General features: G+C 42.0%; 1 protein-coding gene across 3 annotated transcripts in view; it reads right to left on the reverse strand.

Moving 5' to 3' along the window:
• The window catches only part of Lpxn (leupaxin), a 38067-nt gene that overhangs the window by 23115 nt on the left and 939 nt on the right, over positions 1 to 14013 (reverse strand). The window contains exons 1-3 of one of the 3 annotated variants that reach the window (XM_013146458.3): positions 11072 to 13885; positions 6441 to 6595; positions 1086 to 1132 (exon numbers count right to left, since the gene is read on the reverse strand). In XM_013146458.3, coding sequence (XP_013001912.1) covers positions 1086 to 1132; positions 6441 to 6595; positions 11072 to 11084 — 215 coding nt within the window. In that variant the 5' untranslated portion in view covers positions 11085 to 13885. Of the gene's footprint in view, positions 1 to 1085; positions 1133 to 6440; positions 6596 to 9811; positions 10488 to 11071; positions 13886 to 14013 lie in introns of those variants that run through there. The other 2 variants (XM_063228144.1, XM_063228143.1) reach the window with 2 other exon arrangements.

Here is a 14013-nt window from a genome sequence, read left to right on the forward strand (position 1 = left end):
GGGGGGCGCCCTGGCTAGTTTTGTGAGATATATGTTCACTTGTACTGTAATCTGAAGGCTTGGCTTCCTGGGTTTAAGAAACCAGTGTTCACAGAGAGCCCCGCGTGTACTAGGCACTGATTTCTTGCCATTTTATTTTGCTTTGATTTTTTCACTGGGACAGACCACCAGGGGGAAATCCTCATCGGAAACTTCCTGGACTTGGGACAAACTGGTCTCATGTGCACTGTCTTACTAAACTGGTCTCACTCTCACCAAAGTAGAAAGTGCCCTCAAGTGGAAAGTTTTTAAAAAAGACTTCTGTAAAAGTCCTTCCCCTATTTTTTTCTCGTGCATCTGCACTGCTGGCTGTCATTCTGAAACCCGACAGTGCGGAGGACGCCCTTCTCCAGGCACGCAAGCATCCTTACTGTCCACCCTGCAAACCCTTTCATTGTCTAGTGTCTGCAGCTGAAAGCTATTGCTGAGAAGAGAACCAGAAAAGAGATTTTTTTTTTCCCATGTCAGTTCGGTTTTGGCTAAAGGGAATTGAGCAACAAGTGATTCTGCTGCTGTGTGTAACTTTTACAGAAAGGAAATCGCTTGGCCGCCTACGTGACTTCCGAGCAAATACGAAAGTAGCACACGCTCAATAGCCTGTGAAGCTCGCTGCCTACGTGTGGCTTTCGTCCTACCTCTGATGTAGCTGGAATCGTGCACAAATTTCTTCAGGTGTGTTTTCTCCTTTGCAAACTGGAGCATGATATCAGGAATAGAGGCACCAGTGCTTGGGGGAGACTCTGAGCTGTTAACACTTTCTCAGGTGGAAAAGGAAATAGCAGAGCCCCCCAGCCTGCACAGCCCATCTGGAAGCCAGGTGCCTTGTGAAACTGCTGCAAGTTGAGCAGAGTTCTTCCTCTGCCAAAGAGGACAGGAAGAGGAGGAGGAGAAAGAAGAGAAAGAGGAGGAGGAGGAGAAGGAGAAAGAGGAGGAAGAGGAGTAGTTCCAATAATAAATAATGACAAACCAAGCTGCTGTCCAAATTTTGATAAAAATTTTCTAATGACTTTAATTTTTAAAAATACTAAACAAAATCAAAAGCGTACCTGTTGACATTGGGCTCGTGGATATTGGTAGTAGATCTGAGCTGCACCTAAGACAAATGGGGACAGAGAGGAGTCAAGGTTAACTTTTGTTTTTAGAATGGTGGTGCTTATCAACATCAAGATGTGTTTAGCTTTGAAGGAGGAGGATGAGAACATCTCTGAGATTCCCTTCCTAAGACAGAAGAATCACCAGCCACACTGCAGAAAAAGGCCGAATTCTAAAAAAGCTGGCATTTGATCAGGCATAGCAGCTCCTCCCTGCCAGAAAAACAAAGGTGGAGTGAAGTCCGAGGTCCTCAGAGAGGAAACACAGGGCAAACAAAATGCATCGGAGTGAAGCCCTTTCAACCATTCAGGGGTGCTGTACTACTGTGCCATAAAGAAGGGTAAACTGAGAAACTCATAGGAAAATGGATACAGCTGAGATCAAAATATTAAGTGAACTAAATCAGACACACATGAGTTTCAATATCACATGATTTCCCTCATATGAGAAACCCAAACTCTACAGAAAGAGCAAAATAAAAGAAACAGGGAGGAGACCAGCGCTAGAAGGAGAGGAGTGGAAGGGAAGTGGGCGAAGAAAGAATGAAGATGTGTTGTGTACTTGTACTGGCTGCCCAGGAATATGGCCACTGTGCACTGCAAACAGGGACTAAGCACAATGGAAGTTTTAAAAAGAGTCAGCAGGTCCCTCAGGGAAGGCAGTGACAGGATTACACTTGACCCATGGAAAGAAAGAATGCGTAACTTTAAAACACAGTTGACCAGCACTTCATTTATTCACTGAACAAATACTGAATGCTGTTGTGTGCTAGGCAGGGGATGCAGCAGGCAAAACCCAAAACGAGAGACCACATAAAAATGGGCTGCCCTGAAGCTCACACTCTGGGGGTGAGGAGCAAGGAACAATTTAAAACTGGAACGATTCAGCGGCTGGAAGCTGAGACACTAAGGGAGACAGCAGCTGTTAAAAAGGGTACCTGAGCAAGTGCCCCAAGCAGCTAGAAAAGGACATCAACAGCAGGGTAAGGCCATCGATCCTTCCAGAAAGAAGGGCCGAAGCCTCGGTGGAGCAGCCAGTGGACTGGTGTGTCCTGTAAACAGTCAGCCCCAGCCTGGGAGGAAGGGGCCAGACCACACTGTAGTGCGTCCAGCTAATTTGCTTTAGGATTTTTTTTAGGATAAATGAGATTCTAAAGATAAGTCATGTAACCCTTTGAAAGAAATATGTGTTACCCGTAAACTTGATTTGATTACACAGCAGTGCCTCGGTTCACCACCAGAAGCCTTTGGCAAAATGGTGCTTCTCTTGGCAAATTTTACACTGGGTGGCAAACAGGACCCCAGCCATCTTCCCCAGAACTCTAGAACATCAGGAACCAAGTTACTATTGTAGTTCTAATTTAATTAATTAATCAATTAATTATTTTGTCTTTTTGAGATAGGGTCTCACTATGCAGTTCAATCTGGTCTTGAGCTCACTATGTACCCCAGGCTGGTCTCAAACTTGCAATGATTCTCCTGTCTTAGCTCCCATTTCGGGATTACAGGCATGCACCATAATCCCAGCCTCTAATTTTATTTTTTAAATAAAAAATTCTAATATATTTTAAATAACATATAGCTATGAACATTAAAACAAATTTTAACAGTCAAAGTGTTTAAAAATAGCACAAATAAATTAATTATTCTTTTTGTTGTTGTTGTTTTGTTTTGTTTTTTGTTTTGTTTTTTTTGTTGTTTTTTTTGTTTTTTTGTTTTTTTTTTGAAATTAATTATTCTTGATACCTAGTTACTCAGCTATCAGTGGCTGTGACACTTTGATACTCAGATGTTCTTGAATTTTCCTGTTTTCTCCATAGGATGCTATTATTTCCATAACACTACAGTCTACTGTGAAGCTGAAGTTATTATATCTGAATTAATACTTTTAATAATAAGATATTATTAATAGTTTTAATTTATGCTTCCCAGAAGGCCATAGGTTTTTAGTTGAGAAAATATTCTCTGCCTTGTAAGAGTGTGTGTGTTCAAAACAAATTCTGGTATATGGAAAGCCTCCTGTATTCTTTTTTTCACATTAAATTGCATAAATATTTTAGGGCAACATCTTCACAGGCTCTGTCTGCTTCTGTTCAGAGCTCTTTTATTCAATAATATTCCCATAAGCCAAAACTTTCAAGTTGTCTCTATTCGCAAGTCTTTTTCATTTCACCAAATACAGATTCTCTGAAATCATGGAGTTGCATGATTTCATTTCATTCTGGTAGAGCCTGTGTAAATTAATCTAATTAAAAAGAGGGATCAAAATTCTTCAAAGTCAAGACTTGACCGAAGCACAATTTTCAACTGAGGAAATTAAACCCTGTAAGCACTCATCTTCTGATTTGTTCTGTTTGTTCCTTTTGGCTTTTGTAGAGAGATATCTGAGCTACTTCCTTTTCAGAAGTTTTGTTGTACATAATAGTAACTTGCTAAAAGTTTCAAAAGCTGTATTTCCATGCCATATTCACTGAACAATATGATTAAAGATTTCCAACTGATTTTGCACATCATCACCACCTAAATTTGGGCTGCTTTACAAAAGAGTGTTTTGCAAAGGCTCAAGCACTTCAAAAATTCAAGAATGACAGAAAGAATATGCAATCATGCTGACATGCTTTGTATTGGATATCAGCTTCTGTCCCAGAAAAGTCTATATAATCAGTTACTTATTAGACTCTGTGTATATGCAGAAATCCTTGTAAATTCTGACATCACCATTTCCATTTTGATTGTAGATTACTGCAACTTGTTTAGATACAGATTTTATACACATCACAATCAATTCCAATTTCTGCTCCACAAGTTCCTAAGTTGATAAGAACACTGTGCACTCCAATGTATTCACGTTTCTCATTACACACACACACAAACACACACACAAATTATCCTTAATGTTGACCTTTTAAGCTAAATTTATAATGATATTGGCAACCTCAGGTTATTTATTTTTCATCTGAATGAACCTATAAATAATTGAACCCTTTCAACTAGATGAAAAAACACTATTTTAGAAGTGAATCTTCAAATTGAGACCTCTGATGATGTGGAAATAAAATTGTCATTCTTAGCTGGGCGTGGTGGCGCACGTCTGTAATTCCAGCACTCCGGAGACTGAGGCAGGAGTATTGCTGCCAGCTCGAGGTCAGCGTGGTCTACAAAGTAAGATCACGGCCTCCCTGAACTGAATTGCGAAACCCAATCTCAAAAAGACCAAAAAGAAAAAGAAAATGAAATTCTGCCATTCTGTGATGCTTTGATGAAAGAAACAACTCAAGCACTGAATTTCCAAGCCCAGGCAAATCTGGAATCCAAGGTGCAGTTAATGGTGATGGGAGGAGTATCCTGACAGAAGTAGAGAGCGCTCTTCACGGTGCAGGGCAAGTCTTGAGCCCTGAGCTGTGCACTGGAATTACGGCCCTGGCGCAGTCCTCTAAAGTGCAACCCTCACCGCGAGGCCGTCCCTGCAAGCCGGTTTTCAGTGGCCTGCCTCTCTCTGCTTGCCTCTGTGGGGCATCATCAAAAGTCTTTAAGAAAGTAAAACGTAAAGTTTTGGTTTGGGTTGTAGCCAGTCACTGAAAGGGTTGATTGTAAAGTCTGAAGTATTACAAAGTCAAACAGCTTCTTATGACTTTACACACACAAATAATAATCAGACAGCTTTAGCTGGAAGGGTCAAATATGTGCGAATCTCTGACAAGTGTGGGTCCTCTGTTCCCTAACATTGTGGGAATGACATTATGCCTCGTTTTTCGTATTTCCCAGGACCCTGGCAGGGGCGGGGAAAATGTGGTCATGACAGCATCACCCAGGTCCTGAGAGCCATGGGTGGGGCACCCAGGAGGCCAGCAACAGAAAGAGCTTACACTGGCTTCCGCTCCCACCTGGGGGTAGAGGGGTTGGCACCCAGCTCTGGGCCAGCCTTCTGTGTGTTCTCTGAGGAAGGGAATCACTTCTTAGGTTTTGTTCAAGCAAGATCAGGAAAGGAGACAAAATGCCCCGAGTCACATCTGCCAATCGGCCATCATAAAAGGAAAGCTCTGTTCACTACGTACTTGCATCCTACTCGGTGACTAGGTAAAACCACAGAAGAAGCAAGAAGAACCCAGTGGAGGTTAAGCCATGTTGGCTTATGTGGTTGCAGATATTACTAAGAAAACTTCTGGTTTTTTTAACTGCAAATTTGGAGTAAAAGGAAGTCTTAGGGTGCAGGAAAATTCTTCCCGGGGTAAACCAGAGCTCTCACAAAAGTCTTGAGATAAGAATAGCATGGCCTGGCTTAGGTTTTAAAGAATCATCGTAGAACTCAGCTGAGAACAGAAGGCAGACCAGGGAAAGAGCAGTTAGGAGCTGGAGACTGTAATCTAATAGTGAGAACAAAGGCGGCAGCTGGTAGATAGACAAATGAGCAGCGTCCAGGAAAACGCAGTTCCAGAGGGAACCTGCTCACGATCTCAGACTCCACATCCATGCTGTTCCATATAGTAAACAAGGATAAATAAGAACATCATAGTTCACAAACTCCACACAGGAAGAGCGCCTCCTCAGTCCTCTCACATAACTCCGTTTCCCTCAAAACAACTTCACATTATAACGTAGGGTGTGTTGACTGGGCCACAGGAAGAGAACACACACATCACTAATAGTACTTGACGATTTTAACTTCATCATGAATTGTTAAAAATGAGTTCTGGGTTTTTTTTTTCAAATACATTATATTTTCTGATTTAGTTTGAATCGTCTCCTTAGAGCTTTGTCATCTCTGTGTATACTAAACCATGGCATCTCCTCAACTATTCAACAGAAAATGAGCCCTAGAAAGGGGTGATCAACCACAAAGACTCATCTGAGCTGCTGTTGGTCCTTCCCCGGTGACTTCTTGGCTGGCTGAGTATGGTCAAACGGCATCGTGGCATCTCTGACCCCTAGATAATCCCGTCAGAATACACCAAGTGAGCCCCCAGTTATTTACCTGTACCATACCCTCATTAGGAAAAAATAAGTGATTCTCAAAGGCTTATTTTTCTGTGATTTTTTTTTTTTTTTTGTACCAGGGATCAAACTCATGAGCTCACATTTGCCAGGCAGGCACCTGTGTCATTGAGCTACATCCTTGGACTTTTCTATTATTTCTTCAATGTACCTCTCTTTTTAAGGAGAACCATCTCTAAATTGACACTGAAAAGTTATTTGTCCTTTCTCTTGAAAATATGATTCTCTTTTCATATCATTTTATGCACAGTCCAAATTAGTTTTCAGAAACATGTTCAAACATCTCTCTCGAAGGTATTGCAATAAATGAAAAGTTACCGTGGAGGGACCTGTGTCACTTTGAAGTGGTGGGAGATCTGAAGTCTTGCCAAGGTTGCTATCCATTTTGGAATGCTGGTTCAGGGGAGGAGCTGGGTTAGAATATTCATCACTGTCCTGCAGGGTGGAGCGTTCCAGTTCCTCCAATAGTGCATCTGTATCATAAGAAGCACAAGAATCACACTATGTGAATCTCCACAATCATTTTCCCTTAATCATCCCCACTGGGCCGCCATTTGACTCCTTGTACACTAACGTTATTTTCAATCCCTTCTTCTATTTTATTCCCTTTTTATTTTACTTCAAGAACATGATCAATTATACTCAGAGGTGTTTAGTGTCTCTGTTTTTGTTTTTCTGTGGTTGTATTCAATGTCACACATTCAGTCTATAATTTAACTTCTATGTTGCAGGCATTAATTTTCATCAATCATTTCTAGCATTTCACTCAAAGATCTCCAATTAGAGCTCTCCAATTAGAAAAAAAGGTAAATCCTAAATATAGTTCCTATCAGAGAAATATAAGCAATTTTGTTTCCATTTTTTCCAGCCATATCAGAGAAATAGCACATTCTTTTTTTTTTTGTCTTTTTCGTTTTTAACGGTACCAGGGATCAAACTCACTATTGCCTTCTTTCAAGACAGGCGCTTATGCCGCTGAGCTAAATCCTCTGCCCAGAAATAGCACATTCTTAAACTTGGTATTTTTTCAGACATCTCAAGTATTATCCTAAGTACGTACTCAAATTCTCAAAACAATATGTAAGTATTTTGAGTTTTAATGTGGAGAGGGAAAAGGGAGTTAGAGAACAGAGATATTGCAAAACAAAGTAAGATGTCAAAATTGAAATAGTTGGTATGTTTCTCTTGTAGTTTTCTTTGAAAATGTTCATGGACTTTACAGATATGCTACGACCTCCTTTTCTGTTGTAATAAAATTAATACAAAAATCGATAATACCAACTGTAGTGCTCAGGAGTTTACACATTTCACTGAATTATCCTAACATTTTGAGACAAATGATACTATTGTTCTGAAAAAGAGATGAAAATCAATGTGCATAGGCTCCTGACAGTAGACCTAGGATGTAAGTCTAGGCTATCTGATCCCTGCCCCTGAATAACTGAAAGTTAGAAGTAGCTGTCCCCTAGGGGCTAGGGATTTAGCTGAGTGGCATATGCACCTGCCTTACAAGCACACAGTCATGAGTTCAATCCCTGGTGCCGATAATAAAAAAAAAGTAGCCATCCCTGTTACATGGATTCTCGGGGCCACCTTAAGAATGACTGCTCTCCTAGTAGGGCAGTATTTTCAACTATGAGTCAGGATCCAAAACTGGATCTCTACTGAATTTTTTACCACAGATTACAGATTTTTAAAGTTTACAAAACCCTGGCTTTTATCATGTCTAAGGACCTGCCTGACTCTGAAGATCCCAGTTAAGGAAAATGAACTTCATTTATTTCAGAATTTTGGAGGGAGGACATTTCTTATTGGTATAAGACCTAATCATATTTACAAATCAAATCTTCTGTAGAACATTCTCACTCATCCATACCACAAAAATGTGACTTTTATGCACCATTTTATAGTTAAGCAATTTGAGCTACATTGTTCAGATCCAATTACCCTTGAATGAATAAACTGTTGAGTAAGAGAGAATGCCTACAGGTTGATATACTTAGCAGACTAATTTCAATGTATGAGGCTTATTTAGATCATTAACATGAAAGGATCAAGAATATTAAACCTAGAGCTGGTGTGGTAGCACCTGCCTGTAATTCCAGCACTCAGGAGGCTGAGGTAGGAAGATTGTTGCAAATTAGAGACCAGCCTGGGCTACAAAGTAAGCTAAAGGCCCGGGTGAATTGCAAAGTAAGACTCTGTCTCAAGAAAAAAAAAAAAAAAAAAAAAAAAAGAATATTAAACATTGACAAGTCGGGGCTGGGGATTTAGCTCAGTGGCATAAGCACCTGCCTTGTAAGCAGGCGGTCGTGAGTTCGATCCCTGGTACCGATAAAAATGAGAAAGACAAAAAAAAAAAAAAAAAAAAGTAAAAAAAAAAAACATTGACAAGTCGATAATATTAACTACAGTTAATGCATTTTAGAAGTGATATTTGAAAATACTATAATCTTGGTAGTTTTTAGGTGCGGTAAGGGCATTTCATGATATTGAGGAATTTCTACTAAGGGTGTTCTGGGTGTGATGCTGTATTATGGTTACTTGTATAAATATATATTTATGTGACAATTAATGCTAAAGTATTTACAGATAAATAATGTAATATCTGACATTGTTTAAAACAGTACAAGGATGGAAGTAATAGGTATATAAAATAAAATTAGTCAAGATTGTTCGAAAGTGACAAGGAGTGTGTCATATTTCACTGAACTATTTTCTCTAATATTTTATGTTTTAAAACTGTATAAAGTTTAAGGAAGTAAAAAGCAAACTAAGCCAAGTAAAACTTTTATCTCAGAATTTTAGTAGCCACAGTCAGTTCTAAAATTTAAAATTCTAAATTTTTATTCTGTATTCTTTTTCTGTTTTTCTAGGTTTCTTTCTAACTAGACATCACAGATCCTCCTGGCCTAATAAAAAGTAATTTAAAAAAAAAATTGTGGCAAGAGGGAGCTCATACCACGAAGAGTATGCAGTTTCCCATAGAATCATCAGCTAACCAAAGTTATTAAAACTCTCTTTTCCAAGCTCATGGGTTCCCCAGTCTTCCTTTCCTGCTTCAAGGAGCACACATCATCAGCACACTGGGGTTATGTCTTCTGCCAGATTCTGTAATTTGAAGATGACTAATCCCAGTGTGACCCATGAAAGCATGGGGGTGGGGTACTACTCCACAGAAAACTACTGTCCTTACTGCTTCACTTATGAAAATCAAACCTCCCTTCCCAAGAAAGAAGCTAGTGAGCACTCTTGAAGGTCTCCACTGATTGGGGGGTAAGGATTTCACTTAGAGCTGGAGCCCCTCCTGGTCTTTCTTATCTCTCATCCTCCCCTCAGGCACATTCATTTGAAATGTGAGTAGATTCGGTCTATTAACCTCCAAAGCAATACTGTGGAGAGGAAAAGTTTGTGCACCCAAGCCAACCTCTCCTCCAAAGTATGTCTGTGTAGGTAGGAAGAGAAACCCTTGACAGTGGCCAATGGGCTAACCATTTGAAGGATGTAGCCAACTGGATAATCCACACAAATGTTAGCTTCCAGGGTGTTTGGTACTTCCTGCATTTCTGGACAAGATTTCTGTGACATGCATCCTGTTCAGAAAATGTAAATGAACTCAACTTTTTAAAAACGTGTTACTTCGTTGCCCAGAACCCCTGAACAAACATACTTTTAATTAAGGAGATCACCTTGTAGTATAACTGGGCTTGTTCTCAGCTACTCCTGAGAGTTAACACTGGACACGTGATTTTTGCTTGTTCTTTTTTGCTGTTTTTGTTTCATGTTAAAAAAAAAAGGAGGACAATATCTACTTATAAGACTGCTGCAAATATTAAAATGATTAACATGTAAAAACTAGTTTTAGATTATGTCATTAAATAACTATCAGTATTATTTGCATGAAATGTGGTATTCCTAAAATAAAAGAGAAGAGTTAGATTCTGGTGAAAGTCAGATACAAATTCCCCCAACTCAGTAAGGGTAAGATTTCAGATTTTACCCAAAGTCCAAAATAGAATTTATCCTAACACAGAAGCAAATTTCACTTCCAAACCAGTTCAGTGTTTATTAAACACCAACTCTTTCTTCTGATTCACAACAGCTCTTTCCCCGATTTGCCTTCTTTCCCCTTTCTCTAGCTCTCCAATCAAAACAAGACGACAAAATGCAGATAGGTCTTCGTTACTGCTATTGTTTGCATCCTTGACTGATCTAGGAATATACACAACTCTGGAACATTGTGGAATTAACACGGCTAACCAAAAGAAAACCAAGTGAAAGTTACTCAATATGAGTCCCAAGAATAGCAAACTTTACTTCGAAGTTTGGCATAACGTTCCCAATAATCCTACTACTGGTTTCAAAATTGCCTCGACGTGGAAGTAAGTATTATATTTTCAGGCCATAACAATCTGCTCCTTCAGTATTCTGAATAAAAAGACTCAGCAAATAATCACTAGAAGCCTAGTACCATGTCTCTTTGATTTAATCCTAGACCTAGAGGGTAGAACAAATGAAACCACCCTCGCCTTCCTGCAGCCTCTGCAGAGCCTTTACTTTTGCACTTCCACCACATTTCTCTTCCTCTTGACACCCTTTCTCTTCTCCTTTCTTATGGTTCTCCCCAAATCACAGCTGGAGACATGTGTCGTCATCCTGTGATTTCCAGTAGCCCCCAGGAAGGCAAATACAAATGACCATAGTAAAACAGCCAGGTCACTGCCAGGGTAACTGCTGGAGAATGTGTTCTGTGGTTAGTACCATGCTCTCTGCCCCCTGTGCCACCGCAGTGAACTCAGTTCATTATGCCTCACTCAGGCTGGGCTGAGGATAGAAGTAAAAATAAAAGCTTTCAGCGTGATCCTCAGTCTGTCTAAGTACATCCCACCCCACAGGGAGATGGTTGCCCTGCCTTCATTCTCTGTTTCTTCAGCAAGCTCCTCACTCACCCAACTCTTCCATCACGCAGGGCCCAAGATGCTCTGGTACCACGCGCCACGGGGAAGAACTGCTTTAAAATGCAGTGTGGATGACGGTCCAAAGGAACTGAGTGAGACAGCCTAAAGCAGCCTCTAGAACCCTTTTTGGTTCCTGTATTTGCTTATCACTTCCTCTCTTGAACTTTTTTTTTCTGATGTGTTACAGTTGTTAAGATGGGACCCATATACAAAGGCAGGCTGTAAGATTTAAATTGTGGTAGTGCGTTGGCTGGGGTTCAAAATTAAAAATTAAAGATTTAAAATTAATTTTACAAAATTTAGCACTTATCACATTCTAGAATTCATGTTGAACTCATGGAAAGGCCAGACTTTCACCTGTGGTTTTTCCCAAGCATAGTTATTACACTGTGACTAAGCTTGAGTCTTCTTTATTCCTATAAAGTGGAGGCCCATGGAAGTAGCTCCCCTTAAACTTCCCATGATGGCTAACCGGCATCCAGTTCATTTAGCATCTTTGCTTACTTATTCAGAAATCATGCTCACTTGCTTTCCTGTATAAACTGCAAGCGCCTGAAAAGCAGGGTGGAAATAGCATAACATCCAGATTCATAGGCACTGGTTTATTCAGTGGTCCAAAATAAAAACATCTGTGGCCTAAAAAAAATAAAGCTGGAAAGATAAAAATCCTACATGCTAAGCTGCTTAAGCGTATACCTTTCCCGTTTACATGACCTTGTAGCAGTTCCTGTAAAAAAAATGACTGAGGTTAATTCACTTTACCACTGAGTTTATTCATCTTGAGTGAAATAAAGCATTTACAAAAGGCCTGTATGAGCAGGTAGTATATAAAGGACTGTACTAACAGCCCACTAAATAAATTTTATCCTGTTTTTAGCAGTGCTGAAGTAGGTTTGAGTAATTTACTAAAATAACAAAATAGCCTCGCTAGCACTATAATCCTTGCTTTAATTGAATATGAAAGCCTATAGTCTTTTCTCTACAAAAAATTGATGTTTCCCTTGAATCTTGCATTTTTTCCATTATATTAAGTCCATTAAGTATTCTAAGACTTTTTTTTGAGATTTCTCTTTTGTATTACTTTAAGCAGCCATTGGATGTCAGTGCTGTTTCAAATCTGGTCATAGCAAAGTTTGGAAAAATTCCCAATTACACCGTGCCAATTTTTGTAACTAAAAATGACATTAGTCTTACGAAAGTGCAAAACGCAGTAAAGAATATAAAATATTTGTCTAATCTGAAGTGGTAATTGCGTCAAAATACTGGAAAGAAAAATGTACTTCAGCACTTGTTCAGTTTCATGATTAATGTAAAATTCAAAATTGGTTCCCCAGATCTTAGTTCCATCTGTTTTCTTCTGGAGGCTTTAGCCCCAGACGGTTCAGCCTGTGGGTGTAGAGAACACTATTTTCACATCATCGCTTATTATGAGAAAGCTATGGGAGAGACCCAGACCACGGCCCGCCGGAACAAGACTAGCAGATGGAAACTGCCTTTGACACATCAGCTAGACAAGCTCAATGCACACGCTGGGGCTGAGGACAGAAAAGTGATCCTTAACAATACTGCCCCCCCCCCCTCGACCGCGCTTTCTGCGCTGCAGAAACCTGTAAACCTCAGAAGCTGACTGGGGCGGGGGCCAGGGAGCGGGCAACACTAGAGCGGTTTTCCGGCCTCCCGGGGGTGGTCACACAAGTCGCACTAACATCCTTCACCATGCTAGGGATCGGGGACCACAGCCAGGCCCCGGCTGCCCGGCATCCGGCGGCGGGAGGGTGAGGGGTCAGCTCGGCCCGAAGAACCACGGAACAGACTCAGGTCCCGGGCTCCCAGCTCCGGGGAGGGGGCCAGACACAGGGCGAAAAGTCGCAGAGAGGTGTCACCCCTCACTACCAAGGTCAATGAGGACTATGATGTAGCCACGCCGGGAAAGCACCCACGAAGCCAAGTAAAAACCAGAAAAAAAAAAAAATCTCAGAAACCTCTGCAGGCCACGCAAGCCCGCAATTGGCTCAACATTTGGGACCGACGTGCGCAGCGTAGCGGCCTAATACGGAAACACCGCCTCCCTGAAAAGCGTTTTCCACCCTCCCGACTGCAGGGAGGAACTACATTTCCCGTGAAGCAAGTGGCCCCAAATCCCCAGCGTCCTCTCTGCCTTTGCTTTTGGTCAATAAACAAGACTTCACATCCCAGGAAGCTCTAGGCTGGGCTGCCCGCGCGCATGCGCCAAAAGGCGGGCCCTAGCGGCCCCCACAACCCCGCCTCCGTCCCACCGCCGCCATTTTTTCAGAGACTTTCATCCGGCGGCCCACGGAGCTTTTTTTCTTAAAGGAGAAGCGACAGCTCAAAAATATTCCCCCCTTCTCCCCGCATGTCCTGGCGGCGCTGGGGACATAACGGCCAGAGACAGGGAAGTGGGGTCGGGTTGGAAGCGGAAGAACGCTCAGGCTACTTCTGCGGCCTAAAGAAGCGTAGAAAGAGCCCCTGTGGTAATAGCGGCTCTTTAGGGAGGCAGGTGCGCGCGCATCCGGCCCAGGGCGTGCACGAGGCGGGCAAAGAGGTGCGTTTCCTTCCCACCCCTTTCCCTCGCCAGTCCTGCCCCTCCCACTGCCCCTAGCGCGCGTTTAACTCCGGAGGAGGGGAAAAGGTCACTTTGGGATTGTCGCGAGACGCAGCCGTTTAACGGTGAGAACGGGTGCGCGGGGAAGGAAACCTCGCGCGCTCCCTAGGAGCCGTTTCCTGATTGGCCGAAGGAGGGTGGGGGAGGGACCTAGTACGTCGCTGCGTGTGAGCCCGTGAGGGGCGGGGCTAGGTGACCGTTCCTCTTTGCCCATTGGTCCGCCGAGCGTTTGCGGCGGGCGCGCGCGCGCTCGGCCGGCGGTCGCGGGCCTTGAGTGGCAGGGGGCGGGGGGGGCGCCCTCGGCGCGGGC

This window comes from Cavia porcellus, unplaced genomic scaffold (genome assembly GCF_034190915.1).
Source record: "Cavia porcellus strain 051 isolate PalLab524CR breed Dunkin Hartley unplaced genomic scaffold, mCavPor4.1 scaffold_17, whole genome shotgun sequence".
NCBI lineage: Eukaryota > Metazoa > Chordata > Mammalia > Rodentia > Caviidae > Cavia > Cavia porcellus.